General features: G+C 38.4%; 1 protein-coding gene across 2 annotated transcripts in view; it reads right to left on the bottom strand.

Annotated features, from left to right (window-relative positions):
* ANKRD31 (ankyrin repeat domain 31) overlaps positions 1-17,047 on the bottom strand; it is a 179,413-nt gene that overhangs the window by 148,937 nt on the left and 13,429 nt on the right. For both annotated transcript variants that reach the window (XM_031935419.1, XM_023207991.1), the window contains exon 3: positions 8,592-8,701. In XM_031935419.1, coding sequence (XP_031791279.1) covers positions 8,592-8,701 — 110 coding nt within the window. The remainder of the gene's footprint in view (positions 1-8,591; positions 8,702-17,047) is intronic.

Raw genomic sequence — 17,047 nt, 5'->3', positions numbered from 1 at the left:
TTTTGACAAGGCCATTAAACTGTAGTTTTCTTGTTGTTGTTGTTGTTGCTGTTTTTGTTTTGGAGCTAGGATGTGAGAGGTAAGAGAAGTTAATTGTGTTAATTTAGAGGATCTAGAAAAGAAGCAAATATATTTCTATACCCTCAACCAAAAAAGCAATCTCTTGCTATCTGAGAACATTGTCTTTCACTGATTTATGGATAACTGGGAGTGGAGTGGAAGAAGTCTGGCTTGCCGGATCAGCCCAACCAGTCCTGGTTCTCCATGACACACTGAATGTCTCACACAAACTACCTTCACATTTGAGAAATCAGAATAGCAGTTACTGGTATTCAGTAAGTGTTTGAAGTACCTGGATGAATTGCTAATAACATTTGCTTAAGATATCTTTCTTTCAGAGTGAGGTACCCAAACTTGGTCATCTATATAAATATTTTTAAATATTTCCAAATATCCATACAATTGCCTTTTAGAGGGTTCCCTCTGGACATATGGTACCATCTGCGTACTGCTTCAGTATTCTTAAATGTTGACATCCACTCACTAGGATCTAAACACAACTTAAATACACAGCGATTTAACCACTGAATGAGAATTATCTTTATTCCAGCTAAGTTAGGTGCTAAAACCCCATTTTCATCTTACTTCTTCCCAGAAATATTCCTAAGTCATTGCAACTACTGAACAGAGACAGCAATTTTAGGAAACAAGTTAGGATGAGTTAAAGATCCAGGAAAAGTATACCATTTGGCAGTAGTGATCAGCTCAGTAGAGTCGGGGTACCTAACTTTAGAAAAATGACATTGCATTTGAGTAGCCCAGTAATTTATTACTCAGTGAGGCAGCTAGGAGGAGAGAATGTTACCTGCCCACTGGGGCTTTAAAAGACCATACAGTGCATAATCTCTCCATTAGTTCTGGCCTTGCCAGCCCTGATACTTCTTCTATTACACACTCATCAAACAAGCCTGTGGTTATTTATTTCCCCTTCAAAGTTCTCTTTAATGCTCATTTTAACTGATTCTCTCTCTGAATCTGGATAAACGTAGAAGATGGAGGCTGCAAAAGGGAAAGGGAAAGTGAGATTCAAGTTGTATTTACAACTCTCAGATAAATAGTCCTGAGGTAAAAGAAGCGGCCTACTGGTAATAATTGTATAATTCAATTAATCATTACTCCCTGTCAACAAGTATCTTCTAGATGATCAAAAACTGACTATGAGACCAGTGATGCCCACTGTATTAGACAGGATCCTCCAGAAAAACAGAACCAATGGGATGTGTACATATGTAGAAAGAGATTTATTATAAGGAATTGGACCCCACAATTATGGAAACTGGCAAGTGCAAATATGCAGTGTGACCTGTCAGGCTCAAGAGACAGAGAGCCAATGGTATAGTTCCAGTCTAAAGGTCAGCAGGCAGAGAAGCAGAACAGCCAATAGTACAGATGAAATGTAAAGGCCAGCAGGAAATCATCTGGGAGAGCTAATGGTGCTGATAAAATCTAAAGACAGTCTGCTATAGAATTCTCTCTTACAGGGAGAGGCAGGTCTTTCTGTTCTACTCAGGTCTTCAACTTATTAGATGAGGCCTACCCACATGATGGAGGGCAGTCTGCTTTACTCAGGTCCACTGACTTTAATGTTAATTTCACTCAAAAACACTCACAGAAATATCCAGAATAATGTTTGACCAACTATCTGAACATTCGGTGACCCAGCCAAGTTGACACATAAAATGAACCATCATGCCCCCCTAATTTTGACACATCCATGTCTCCATTATCTCTCCAGGCCTATCACTAAACTCTCCAAACAAACCAAAATCTATTCATGTAAAGTTTTAAAACTGCTTGCCATATAGCATACATGTAAAGAACTAGAAATGGTATTTTATAAGACCCAACAAAAATGAGGAGTATAAAATATTTTTAAAGATTGCTGCCTACATTTAAAAAAATCAAGATGACATATATCAAATCAAAGATCCTCTATTTCTTCATTGTTTGTTCTTATTTAAAATAGCTCATCATTTCTAAAACATCTTCTTTAAAGTTGAAATGTCAATACTGGTATCTGGGGAGAATTTATTTAGAAACCTGTTTCGTAATTATTTAGAATTTACTTAGAAATCTAATTCCAGTTGCAAAACAACAACAACAACAACAAAAAACTCTGAGAAAGTGCCTTTTCAGGTATCTTAATTTCTTTATCTGATAAAGTCAGTTTCTCTCATATAGTTAAATTTCAAAAGGTTTATTTTGATAGGATAAAAGAAAACAATGAAAGAAGCAACATTTATCAATTTATAAGAGTATTAATTAAAATTTACTACAGATGTTCAAACACTGGGATTACATTGCCTTTTACTGTAGACAAAAGTGGGGATATAAAAGAAAGTTAAAGGAGGTATCTATTTTTCCAATGAAAGTTTTTTAAAAATAAACAAATATCCAATACTTCACTTATCCCTCTTAATGTAATTTTAATTACATTAATGTAACAAGCCCATACTCAGCAGATGGCTAGTTTACTATCTGATGATAAAGTTTTGAAGAATACATTTATTAACTCTTCAAGTCCTTTAAGGCGATTGTTCCAAGCTGACTGAATATTAGAAATTAATTGGAAGGTTTTTGAAAACTGAACATCCCCAGGTTCCACCCAAGTATGGCTCTGAGCATCCATATATTTAAAAAGCTACCCAAATGGGTCTGATAATCAAACTTTTTAAACCATGTTCTGAGGTATAATACAGTTCCTGGTACAATAATCACATAGCAAATGTTTCTGAAATAAACAGAAAGAAAAATAATTATTACCTCCTATTTCACAATTACTGAAGACAGAGGAAATAAATGTTATGTTTTCTGATCTCAGAAGTTACAAAATTAATTTTTAAGTGAGTTATTAGAAGCCAAATATAGAGCTCTCAATTTCAAGGAAAGATATTTGGTGTTAAATGTTTTGGTTTTTATCAGAGATCATTTATTTGATACACTTTCCTAGGTATGATATTAAGTAGACCTTCATATTAACTTTTGGGAAATGCTGTCAGTTTCTGCTACTAAAATGTATGTATCTTTCCTTCCTTTCCTTATCTCTGGTTAGCTAACTTATTTATACCAAGGTGCTAACAGAATCATTCCTTACTTTTCCCCATGACATTTACTTTAAAAAAAAAATATATATATATATATATTTGAGATCTTTCTAACTTTTTGATGTGGGTGTTCAGTGCTATAAATCTCTCTTTTAACACTGCCTTAGCTGTGTCCCAAAGATTTGGTATGTTGTGTCTTCATTCGCATTAATTTCAAAGAACTTCTTGATATCTACCTTAATTTCATGATTTACCCAAAAGTCCTTCAGGAGAAAGTTGTTTAATTTCTGTGCAATTGTATGGTTTTGAGCAATTTTCTTGGCCTTGAATTCTATTTTTATTGTGCTGTGGTCCAAGAGTGTGGTTGGTATCATTTCAGTTTTTTGAGTTTCCTGAAAATTGCTTCACGTCCGATTGCAGGGTCAATTTTAGAGTATGTGCCATGTGGCAATGAAAAGAATGTATATGCTGTTGTCTTCGGGTGGACAGTTCTGTAGATGTCTACTAGGTCCATTTGGTCAAGTGTTGAGTTCAGGTCCTGAATCTCTTTGTTAATTTTCTGCCTCAATAATCTGTCTTATACTGTTGGTGTGGTGTTGAAGTATCCCAGTATTATTGTGTGGGAGTCTAAGCCTCTTCTTAGGTCTCTAAGAACTTGCTTTATGAATATGGGTGCACCTGAGTTGGGCACATACAGATTTAAGATAGTTGGGTCTTCTTGTTGAATGGAACCCTTTACCATTATGTAGTGCCCTTTTTTTTCTTGCTATGGACTAGGGAAGGGATGCCCTTCTTTGTCTTTTCTGATCTTTGTTGCTAAAAAGCTGTTTTGTCTGCAATTAGGATTGCATCATCTGCTTTTTTCTGTTTTCTATTTGCTTGGTGGATTTTTCTCCAACCTTTTATTTTGAGCCTATGGGTATCACTGTATGTGAGATGGGTCTCTTGAAGACAGCTTATCTCTGGGTCTTACCTCTATTCAGCTTGACACTCTGTGCCTTTTAATGGGGACATTTAGTTCATTTATATTGAAGGTTAGTATTGATATGTGTGGATTTGATCCTGCCATCATGTTGTTAGCTGGTTATTATGCAGATTTGTTTGTGTGGTTGCTTTATACTGTCACTGGTCTGTGTACTTAAGTGTGTTTGTGTCGTGGCTGGTAATAATCTTCACTTTTCATATTTAGTGCTTCTTTTAGGAGCTCTTGTAAGGAAGTTCTGGTGGTAATGAATCCCCTGAGCATTTGCTTGTCTCAAAAAGATCTTCTTTCTCAAATTAACAACCAAACATCACAACTAGAAGAACTGGAGAAGCAAGAGCAAAGCAACCTCAAAGCTAGAAGAAGACAAGAAATATCCAAAAATCAGAGCTGAACTGAAGGAGACAGAGACACAAAAACCATACAAAAGATCAACAAATCCAGGAGTTGGTTCTTTGGAAAAAATTAATAGGACAGACAGAATTCTAGGTAGACTAATAAAGAAGAAAAGAGAGAATATCCAAATAAACATAATTAGAAATGGCAAAGGAGATGTTACCACTGACCCCACAGAAATGCAAATAGCCATCAGAGACAACTATCAACACCTCTATGCACATAAAACTAAAATTCTAGAAGAAATGGATAAATTCCTGGACATATACATCCTCCCAAAACTGAATCAGGAAGAAATTGAATACTTAAATAGACCAATAATGAGTACTGACATTAAATCAGTAATAAACAGCCTACCAACTAAAAAAAGCCCAGGACCAGAGAGATTCACAGCTGAATTACAACAGATGTACAAAGAAGAGCTGGTGCCATTCCTACTGAAGTTATTACAAAAAATTGAGGAAGAGAGACTCATCCCCAACTCATTCTATGAGGCCACCATAATCCTGATACTAAAACCTGGCAGAGCCACAACAAAAAAAGAAAACTTCAGGTTAATATCCTTGAAGAACATAGATACTCATCAAAATTCTCAACAAAATACTAACAAACCAAAAGTGAATTAGCACAACGAAAAGCTAATTCACCAGGATAAAGTAGGCCTTATCTCTGGAATGCTTCAACATATTCAAATCAATAAATGTGACTCACCACATAAACAGAAATAAAGACAAAAGCCACATGATTATCCCAACAGATGCAGAAAAGGCTTTCAATCAAATTCAAATCTCTTCATGTTAAAAACCTTCAATAACCTAGGCATTGAAAGAATATACTTCAAAATAATAAGAGCCACCTATGACAAAGCCACAGCCACCATCAAACTTCATACTGAACGGGCAAAACTTGGAAGCATTTCCCTTGAAAACCAGAACAAGATAAGGATGCCTTCTCTCACCACTCCTATTCAACATAGTATTGGAAGTCCTGGCCAGAACAGTAAGGTAAGAGAAAGAAATAAAAGGCATCCAAATAAAAAGAGAGGAAGTCAAACTATCCCTGTTGGCAGATGACATGATTCTATATCTAGAAAACCCCATAGTCTCTGCCCAAAAGCTCCTTGAACTGATAAGCAACTTCAGCAAAGTTTCAGAATACAAAATTGATGTACAAAAATCAGTAGCATTTCTATACACCAAGAGCAACATCAAACTGACAGTCAAAAGTAACACAGTCCCATTCATAATTGGCGAAACAACAACAACAAAACAAAAACAAAAACAAACAAAAAACTAGGAATCCAGCTAACTAGGAAGGTGAAAGATCTCTACAACGAGAATTACAAAACACTGCTCAAAGAAATCATATGTGACCCAAATAGAAGAACATTCCATACTCATGAATAGGAAGACTCAATATTGTTAAAATGGCCATATCACCCAAAGCAATTTACAGATTCAATGCTATGACATCCTTCACAGAACCAGAAAAAACTATTCTAAAATTCATATGGAACCAGAAAAGAGCCCAAATAGCCAAGGCAATTCTAAACAAAAAGAAAAAGCAGGAGGAATCACATTGCCTGTCTTCAAACTGTAAAAAGCTACCATAACCAAATTAGCATGGTACTGGTACAAAAGTAGAAACATAAACCAATGGAACAGAAGAGAAAGCCCAGAAATACAGCTACACACCTATGACAATCTGATCTTTGGCAAAGCTGACAAAAATGAGCAATGGGGAAAGAATTCCTCATTCAATAAATGATGCTGGGATAACTGGCTAGTATATACAGAAGGTTGAAACTGGACCCCTTTCTTATACCTTATATAAAAATCAACTCAAGATGGATTAAAGATCTAAATATAAAACCTAAAACCATAAAACCCTGGAAGATAACCTAGGAAATGCCATTTTGGACATAGGAACTGGCAAAGATTTGATGATGAAAATTCCAAAAGCAATCACAAGAAAAACAAAAATTGACAAATGGGACCTAATTAAACCAAACAACTTTTGCACAGCAAAAGAAACTATCAACAGAGTAAACAGGCAACCTACAGAATGGTACAAAATGTTTGACAGGCAACCTACAGAATGGGAGAAAATGTTTGCAAACTATACATCTGACAAAGGTCTAATATACAGAATCTATAAGAAACTTACACAAATGTACAAACAAAAAACACCTCCATTAAAAAGTGGGCAATAGCCGGGCATGGTGGCTCACGCCTGTAATCCTAGCACTTTGGGAGGCTGAGGTGGGCAGATCACCTGAGATCAAAAGTTCGAGACCAGCCTAATCAACACGTAGAAACTCCATCTCTACTAAAAATACAAAAAAATTATCCGAGCATGGTGGCGCATGCCTGTAATCCCAGCTATAATCCCAGCTACTCGGAAGGCAGAGGCAGGAGAATTGTTTGAAGCTGGGAGGCAGAGATTGCGGTGAGCTGAGATTGTGCCATTGCACGCCAGACTGGGCAACAAGAGTGAAACTCCATCTCAAAAAAAAAAAAAAAAAGTGGGCAAAAGACATGAACAGACACTTTTCAAAAGAAGACATATACGTGGTCAATAAGCATACGAAAAAATGCTCAATGTCATTAATCATTCAGGAAATGCAAATCAATGAGATACCAGCTCACACCAGTCAAAATGGCTATTAAAAGTTAAAGAATAACAGGCCAGGTGCAGTGGCTTACGCTAGTAATCCCAGTACTTTGGGAGGTCAAAGTGGGCAGATCGCTTGTGGTCAGGAGTTTGAGACCAGCCTGGCCAACATAGCAAAACCCTGTCTCTGCTAAAAATACAAAAATTACCCAGGCATGGTGGCACGTGGTAGAATACTATGCAGTCATAAAAAAGAATGAGATTATGTCTTTGCAGCAACATGGATGGAACTGGAGGCCATTATCCTTAGCAAACTAATGCAGAAACAGAAAACCAAGTAATGCATGTTTTCACTTATAAGTAGGAGCTAAATCATGAGAACACATGGACAGAAGGAGGGGAAACACAGATACTGGAGCTTACTTGAGGGAGAATGATGGGAGAAGGAAAAGGTTCAGAAAAAAAAACTGTCAGGTACTATGCTTAGTACCCAGGTGATAATAATCTGTACACCAAAAAAGTTTGATTGCGAGAAATCTACATGCAGTTTGAAATGACATAAATGTCAAAATCATATTTTAAAAGACAAATAAAGGAAAAAATCTTTGTGTGTGTGTGTGTGTACACATACACATACATACACTCACACACAAGACAACAGAAGTGTCTTTTCAGTGGCCTATATCTCAAATTATACAATACAGGTTATATCTTCTTCACAAGTTTAAGAATAATCCCTAATATAAAATGGAGATGAAACGCATAATTATTACATCCTATTTTAACCTCTGTTCTTCTCATATCTGCATCTCTACTAAAGGGCGAAAAACGTAAGAGGTGTAAGAGTAGACAAAAGAAAACACGTTCACTTTTGAACAACACAGGCTTGAACTGTGTGGGTTCACTTACACATGAATTTTTTTCAACCCCTGCCACCCCTGGGAAAGCAAAACCAACCCCTCCTCTTTCTCTCTTTTTCTTCCCCAGTCTACCCAATGTGAAAACGATAGGATGAAGATCTTTATGATGACCTCCTTGCACTTAATGAATAGTAAATATGTTTTCTCTTCTTTATCATCTTAACATTTTCTTTTCTCTATCTTACTGTGTTGTAACAATACAGTATATAATACATATAAAAGACAAAATATGTATTGACTATCAGTAAGGCTTCCAGTCAACAGTAGGCTATTAGTAGTTTAGTTTTGGGAGAGTCTAAAGTTGTATGTGGATTTCTGACTGCACAAAGGGTCAGCATCCCTAACTCCCAAATTGTTCAAGGGTCAACTGTATTCTAAATCCTCTCTCCTAAAACAATTGTTTTCATCAAAGTTTCAGCAAAGAAATAGAATGACTGGTTAAGAAAGAGGTAAAAATTAATAAGAAAAGAGGAAAGAAGCAAAATAATAGACAAAAAGAATAAGAATTAGCGATTTGCCACTCTGATAGCATTTCCAATTTTTAATGAGTATGTATTCAATCAACACACTACACACCTGTAATATTGTATCCTCGCTAAGAATAGGCATCATCCTATAATTACTCATTTGCTCTTGCAGATCCTCTTTGAGCTTAAATCCAAGTTGAATCTCAGGAGAAGGCACGCCTAGAATGAAACATAATCATAAAACATTGGCAACAGTTTTATTGCTCTGCTTTGACAATGGCCCAAGAATTTTATAGGAATGCAAAATGTCATTAAGAATCATCTAGTATATCATAATTTCTTTTTTTATTTCTTCTAAAAAAAAGGGGGATATATGTGCAGAACGTGCAGGTATATGTGTGCCATGGTGGTTTGCTGCACCTATTGATGCATTCCCTAAGTTCCCTCCCCTCACCCCTCAACCCCCAACAGGCCCGGGTGTGTGTGTGTGTGTGTTCCCCTCTCTGTGTCCATGTGTTCTCAATGTTCAACTCCCACTTATGAATGAGAACATGCAGTGTTTGGTTTTCTGTTCCTGTGTTAGTTTGCTGAGGATGATGGTTTCCAGCTTCATCCATGTCCCTGCAAAGGACTGAGATTGTGGCTGCATAGTATTTCATGGTATATATGTACCACTTTTTCTTTATCCAGTCTATCATTGATGGGCATTTGGGTTGGTTCCAGGTCTTTGCTATTGTAAATAGTGCTGCAGTAAACATACATGTGCATGTGTCTTTATAGTAGAATAATTTATAATCCTTTGGGTTTATACCCAGTAATGGAATTGCTGGGTCAAATGGTATTTCTGGTTCTAGATCCTTGAGGAATCGCTGTACTGTCTTCCACAATGGTTGAACTAATTTACATTCCCACCAACAGTGTAAAAGCATTCCTATTTCTTCACAGCCTTGCCAGCATCTATTGTTTCCTGACTTTTAAATAATCACCATTCTGACAGGCATGAGATGGTATCTCCTCGCGGTTTTAATTTGCATTTCTCTGATGATCAGTGATGTTGAGCTTGTTTTATATGTTTATAGTATATCATAATTTCTTAACTGCCACTTTTATCTGTTAATATTTTTTAATTATTAAGAGGAAACACATATAGTACATTGAATGAAATAATACTTGATATTTCTTTGCCTCAGGATGAATAAAGGCAATCAATATGCATAGAAAGTACATAGACTTAAACACCACAAGAATAATTTTAAATTTCTTTTAAAATTCATTTTAGGGGGGTGGAGCAAGATGGCCGAATAGGAACAGCTCCAGTCTCCAGCTCCCAGCGCGAGCAACACAGAAGACAGGTGATTTCTGCATTTTCAACTGAGGTACTGGGTTCATCTCACTAGGGAGTGCCGGACAATCGCTGCTGGTCAGCTGCTGCAGCCCGACCAGCGACAGCTGAAGCAGGGCAAGGCATCACCTCACCTGGGAAGCTCAAGGGGGAAAGGAATCTCTTTTCCTAGCCAGGGGAACTGAGACACACAACACCTGGAAAATCAGGTAACTCCCACCCCAATACTGCACTTTACCAAGGGTCTTAGCAAACGGGCACACCAGGAGATTATATCCCACACCTGGCCGGGAGGGTCCCACGCCCACGGAGCCTCCCTCATTGCTGACACAGCAGTCTGCGATCTAACTGCAAGGCAGCAGCCAGGCTGGGGGAGGAGGGCCTGCCATTGCTGAGGCTTAAGTAGGTAAACAAAGCCCTGGGAAGATCGAACTGGGTGGAGCTCACAGCAGCTTAAGGAGGCCTGCCTGTCTCTGTACACTCCACCTCTGGGGACAGGGCACAGCTAAACAACAACAACAACAACAACAACAAAAGTAGCAGAAACCACAAAAGCAGCAGAAACCTCTGCAGACACAAAACGACTCTGTCTGACAGCTTTAAAGAGAGCAGTGGATCTCCCAACACGGAGGTTGAGATCTGAGAACAGACAGACTGCCTGCTCAAGTGGGTCCCTGACCCCTGAGAAGCCTAACTGGGAGACATCCTCCACTAGGGGCAGACCGACACCCCACACCTCACACGGTGGAGTACACCCCAAGAGGAAGCTTCCAAAGCAAGAATCAGACAGGTACACTCGCTGTTCAGCAATATTCTACCTTCTGCAGCCTCTGCTGCTGACACCCAGGCAAACAGGGTCTGGAGTGGACCTCAAGCAATCTCCAACAGACCTCCAGCTGAGGGTCATGACTGTTAGAAGGAAAACTAACAAACAGCAAGGACACCCACACCAAAACCCCATCAGTACGTCACCATCATCAAAGACCAGAGGCAGATAAAACCACAAAGATGGGGAAAAAGCAGGGCAGAAAAGCTGGAAATTCAAAAAATAAGAGCGCATCTCCCCCTCCAAAGGAACGCAACTCATTGCCAGCAACGGATCAAAGCTGGATGGAGAATGACTTTGATGAGATGAGAGAAGGCAGCTTCAGTCCATCAAACTTCTCAGAGCTAAAGGAGGAATTACGCACCCAGCGCAAAGAAAGTAAAAATCTTGAAAAAAGAGTGGAAGAATTGATAACTAGAATAATTAATGCAGAGAAGGCCATAAACGAAATGACAGAGATGAAAACCATGACATGAGAAATATGTGACAAATGCATAAGCTTCAGTAACCAACTCGATCAACTGGAAGAAAGAGTATCAGCGATGGAGGATCAAATGAATGAAATGAAGTGAGAAGAGAAATCTAAAGAAAAAAGAAGAAAAAGAAATGAACAAAGCCTGCAAGAAGTATGGGATTATGTAAAAAGACCAAATCTACGTCTGATTGGGGTGCCTGAAAGTGAGGGGGAAAATGGAAACAAGTTGGAAAACACTCTTCAGATCTCATCCAGGAGAACTTCCCCAACCTAGTAGGGCAGGCCAATGTTCAAATTCAGGAAATACAGAGAACGCCACAAAGATACTCCTTGAGAAGAGCAACTCCAAGACACATAATTGCCAGATTCACCAAAGTTGAAATGAAGGAAAAAATCTTAAGGGCAGCCGGAGAGAAAGGTTGGGTTACCCACAAAGGGAAGCTCATCAGACTAACAGCAGATCTCTCCGCAGAAACTCTACAAGCCAGAAGAGAGTGGGGGCCAATATTCAACATTCTTAAAGAAAAGAATTTTAAACCCAGAATTTCATATCCAGCCAAACTAAGTTTCATAAGTGAAGGAGAAATAAAATCCTTTACAGATAAGCAAATGCTTAGAGATTTTGTTGCCACCAGGCCTGCCTTACAAGAGACCCTGAAGGAAGACTAAACATGGAAAGGAACAACCAGTACCAGCCACTGCAAAAACATGCCAAAATGTAAAGACCATTGAGGCTAGGCAGAAACTGCAACAACTAACGAGCAAAATAACCAGTTAATATCATAATGGCAGGATCAAGTTCACATATAACAATATTAACCTTAAATGTAAATGGACTAAATGGTCCAATTAAAAGACACAGACTGGCAAACTGAATAAAGAGTCAAGACCCATCAGTCTGCTGTCTTCAGGAGACCCATCTCACATGCAGAGACATACATAGGCTCAAAATAAAGGGATGGAGGAAGATCTATCAAGCCAATGGAGAACAAAAAAAACCAGGGGTTGCAATCCCAGTCTCTGATAAAACAGACTTTAAACCATCAAAGATCAAAAGAGATAAAGAAGGCCATTACATAATGGTAAAGGAATCAATTCAACAGGAAGAGCTAACTATCCTAAATATATATGCACCCAATACAGGAGCACCCAGATTCATAAAGCAAGTCCTTAGAGACTTACAAAGAGACTTAGACTCCCATACAATAATAATGGGAGACTTCAACACCTCACTGTCAACATTAGACAGATCAATGAGACAGAAAGTTAACAAGGATATCCAGGAATTGAACTCATCTCTGCAGCAAGCAGACCTAATAGACATATACAGAACTCTCCACCCCAAATCAACAGAATATACATTCTTCTCAGCACCGCATCACACTTATTCCAAAATTGACCACATAATTGGGAGTAAAGCACTACTCAGCAAATGTACAACAGAAATTACAACAAACTGTCTCTCAGACCACAGTGGACTCAAACTAGACCTCAGGACTAAGAAACTCAATCAAAACCACTCAACTACATGGAAATTGAATAACCTGCTCCTGAATGAATATTGGGTACATAACGAAATGAAGGCAGAAATAAAGATGTTTTTTGAGGCTGGGCGCGGTGGCTCAAGCCTGTAATCCCAGCACTTTGGGAGGCCGAGACGGGCGGATCACGAGGTCAGGAGTTTGAGACCATCCTGGCTAACACGGTGAAACCCCGTCTCTACTGAAAAATACAAAAAGCTAGCCGGGTGAGGTGGCTGGCGCCTGTAGTCCCAGCTACTCGGGAGGCTGAGGCAGGAGAATGGCGTAAACCCAGGAGGCGGAGCTTGCAGTGAGCTGAGATCCGGCCACTGCACTCCAGCCCGGGCGACAGAGCAAGACTCCGTCTCAAAAAAAAAAAAAAAAAAAAAAAAAAAAAAAAAAAAAGTTCTTTGAAACCAATGAGAACAAAGATACAACATACCAGAATCTCTGGGACACATTTAAAGTAGTGTGTAGAGGGAAATTTATAGCACTAACTGCCCACAAGAGGAGGCTGCAAAGATCTAAAATTGACACTCTAACATCACAATTAAAAGAACTAGAGAAGCAAGAGCAAACACATTCAAAAGCTAGCAGAAGGCAAGAAATAACTAAGATCAGAGCAGAACTGAAGGAGATAGAGACACAAAAAACCCTCCAAAAATCAATGAATCCAGGAGCTGGTTTTTTGAAAAGATCAACAAAATTCATAGACTGCTAGCAAGACTAATAAAGAAGAAAAGAGAGAAGAATCAAATAAACGCAATAAAAAATGATAAAGGGGATATCACCACCAACCCCACAGAAATACAAACTACCATCAGAGAATACTATAAACACCTCTACGCAAATCAACTAGAAAATCTAGAAGAAATCGATAATTTCCTGGACACTTACACTCTCCCAAGACTAAATCAGGAAGAAGCTGAATCCCTGAATAGGCCAATAGCAGGCTCTGAAATTGAGGCAATAATTAATAGCCTACCAACCAAAAAAAGTCCAGGACCAGATGGATTCACAGCTGAATTCTACCAGAGGTACGAGGAGGAGCTGGTACCATTCCTTCTGAAACTATTCCAATCAATAGAAAAAGAGGGAATCCTCCCTAACTCATTTTATGAGGCCAGCATCATCCTCATACCAAAGCCTGGCAGAGACACAACAAAAAAAGAGAAGTTTAGACCAATATCCCTGATGAACATCGATGCAAAAATCCTGAATAAAATACTGGCAAACCGGATTCAGCTGCACATCAAAAAGCTTATGCACCATGATCAAGTGGGCTTCATCCCTGGGATACAAGGCTGGTTCAACGTATGCAAATCAATAAACATAATCCAGAATATAAACAGAACCAAAGACAAAAACCATATGATTATCTCAATAGATGCAGGAAAGGCCTTTGACAAAATTCAACAGCCCTTCTTGCTAAACACTCTCAATAAATTCGGTATTGAATGAATGTATCTCAAAATAATAAGAGCTATTTATGACAAATCCACAGCCAATACCATACTGAATGGGCAAAAACTGGAAAAATTCCCTTTGAAAACTGGCACAAGACAGGGATGCCCTCTCTCACCACTCCTATTCAACATAGTGTTGGAAGTTCTGGCTAGGGCAATCAGGCAAGAGAAAGAAATCAAGGGTAATCAGTTAGGAAAAGAAAAAGTCAAATTGTCCCTGTTTGCAGATGATATGATTGTATATTTAGAAAACCCCATTGTCTCAGCCCAAAATCTCCTTAAGCTGATAAGCAACTTCAGCAAAGTCTCAGGATACAAAATTAATGTGCAAAAATCACAAGCATTCTTATACAGCAGTAACAGACAAACAGAGGGCCAAATCATGAATGAACTTCCATTCACAATTGCTTCAAAGAGAACAAAATACCTAGGAATCCAACTTACAAGGGATGAGACGGACCTCTTCAAGGAGAACTACAAACCACTGCTCAGTGAAATAAAAGAGGACACAAACAAATGGAAGAACATACCATGCTCATGGATAGGAAGAATCAATATCGTGAAAATGGCCAACCTGCCCAAGGTCATTTATAGATTCAATGCCATTCCCATCAAGCTACCAATGAGTTTCTTCACAGAATTGGAAAAAACTGCTTTAAAGTTCATATGGAACCAAAAAGGAGCCTGCATTTCCAAGACAATCCTAAGTCAAAAGAACAAAGCTGGAGGCATCACGCTACCTGACTTCAAAGTATACTACAAGGCTACAGTAACCAAAACAGCATGGTACTGGTACAAAAACAGAGATATCGACCAATGGAACAGAACAGACTCCTCAGAAATAATACCACACATCTACAGCCATCTGATCTTTGACAAACCTGAGAAAAACAAGAAATGGGGAAAGGATTCCCTATTTAATAAATGGTGCTGGGAAAATTGACTATCCATAAGTAGTAAGCTGAAACTGGATCCTTTCCTTACTCCTTATATGAAAATTAATTCAAGATGGATTAGAGACTTAAATGTTAGACCTAATACCTTAAAAACCCTAGAAGAAAACCTAGGTAATACCATTCAGGACATAGGCTTGGGGAAGGACTTCATGTCTAAAACACCAAAAGCAACGGCAACAAAAGCCAAAACTGACAAATGGGATCTAATTAAACTAAAGAGCTTCTGCACAGCAAAAGAAACTACCATCAGAGTGAACAGTCAACCTACAGAATGGGAGAAAATTTTTGCAAGCTACTCATCAGACAAAGGGCTAATATCCAGAACCTATAAAGAACTCAAACAAATTTACAAGAAAAAAACAAAAAACCCTATCACCAGTACGGTGATTCCTCAAGGATCTAGAACTAGAAGTACCATATGACCCAGCCATCCCATTACTGGGTATATACCCAAAGGATTATAAATCATGCTGCTATAAAGACAGATGTACACGTATGTTTATTGCGGCACTATTCATAATAGCAAAGACTTGGAATCAACCCAAATGTCCATCAGTGACAGACTGGATTAAGAAAATGTGGCACATATACACCATGGAATACTATGCAGCCATAAAAATGGATAAGTTTGTGTCCTTTGTAGGGACATGGATGCAGCTGGAAACCATCATTCTCAGCAAACTATCACAAGAACAGTAAACCAAACACCACATGTTCTCACTCATAGGTAAGAACTGAACAATGAGATCACTTGGACTCGGGAAGGGGAACATCACACACTGGGGCCTATCACGAGGAGGAGGGAGGGAGGAGGGATTGCACTGGGAGTTATACCTGATGTAAATGACGAGTTGATAGGTGCTGACAAGTTGATGGGTGCAGCACACCAACATGGCACAAGTATACATACGTAACAAACCTGCATGTTATGCACATGTACACTAGAACTTAAAGTATAATAATAATAAAAAAAAAAGAAAATGATATTGGCTTAACATTAACTTAATGAAAGCCTGACTCCAATTGATAGGGCCAATAAACACGTACCCTTCTACCTGCAATGCAGCTGTTGATTCAAAAAATATTTTTATCTTGACCTGTTAATAAAATACACCAGAAACAAAAAAAAAAAAAGAAAATTTTTTTCATGCAACATTTGTAACAAATGGTGTTGTAATATTTGTAATTATAAATGGGTTTCAAGCATTAAAAAAAATTCATTTTAGATCATTTTTTGAAACGCATAATGCTAGTATATAATCCAAAAAAGCCAGTTTCTGTTTTCAAAATGGCAAACTGAGCCTATATTTTAACTTTAACTTTCCAAGTTCATAGAAAAATATTCAAAGAAATTACTAGATTTTTGGTTTTTGAACATCTGAAGCAACAACGGAAAGGAAAGGAAAATAGAAATATACCCCCGTATAGATCACAAGATGGGAATGGATTCAAGGAAATCCAAACAGTAGTAAACAGCTTGTTATAGACCGAATGCCTGTGCACACCTGCCCCAGCCAAATTCATATGCTGATGCCCTAACCGCCAGTGTGATGATAATAGAAGGTAAAATCTTTGGAAGGTAGTTGAGTTTAGATGAGGTATTGAGGGTGAAGCCCTCATAATCCCTCCTGGAATTAATATCCTTATAAAAAGAGGGAGAAAAACCAGACCTCTCTCTCCCTGAGCACAAAGAGGAGGTCATGTGAGCACACAGCAATGTAGCAGCCATCCACACAATCCAGGAAGAGAGTCCTCACCAAGAACCAAATCTGCCAGCACCTTGATTTTGGATTTCTCATCCTCCAGAACTGTGAAAACTAAATGTCTGTAGATCAAACCATCCAGTTTATAGTATTTTGTTATAGCAGCCCAAGTTGACTAAGACACAACTCATCACACAACACAGGAAAAGGAAAAGATCTCTCAGAAGTAACTATCTATCTATCTATCTATCTATCTATCTATCTATCTATCTATCTA

This window comes from Piliocolobus tephrosceles, chromosome 4 (assembly GCF_002776525.5).
Source record: "Piliocolobus tephrosceles isolate RC106 chromosome 4, ASM277652v3, whole genome shotgun sequence".
NCBI classification, from domain to species: Eukaryota; Metazoa; Chordata; class Mammalia; order Primates; family Cercopithecidae; genus Piliocolobus; species Piliocolobus tephrosceles.
This window is presented reverse-complemented; position numbering and strand designations above follow the sequence as displayed.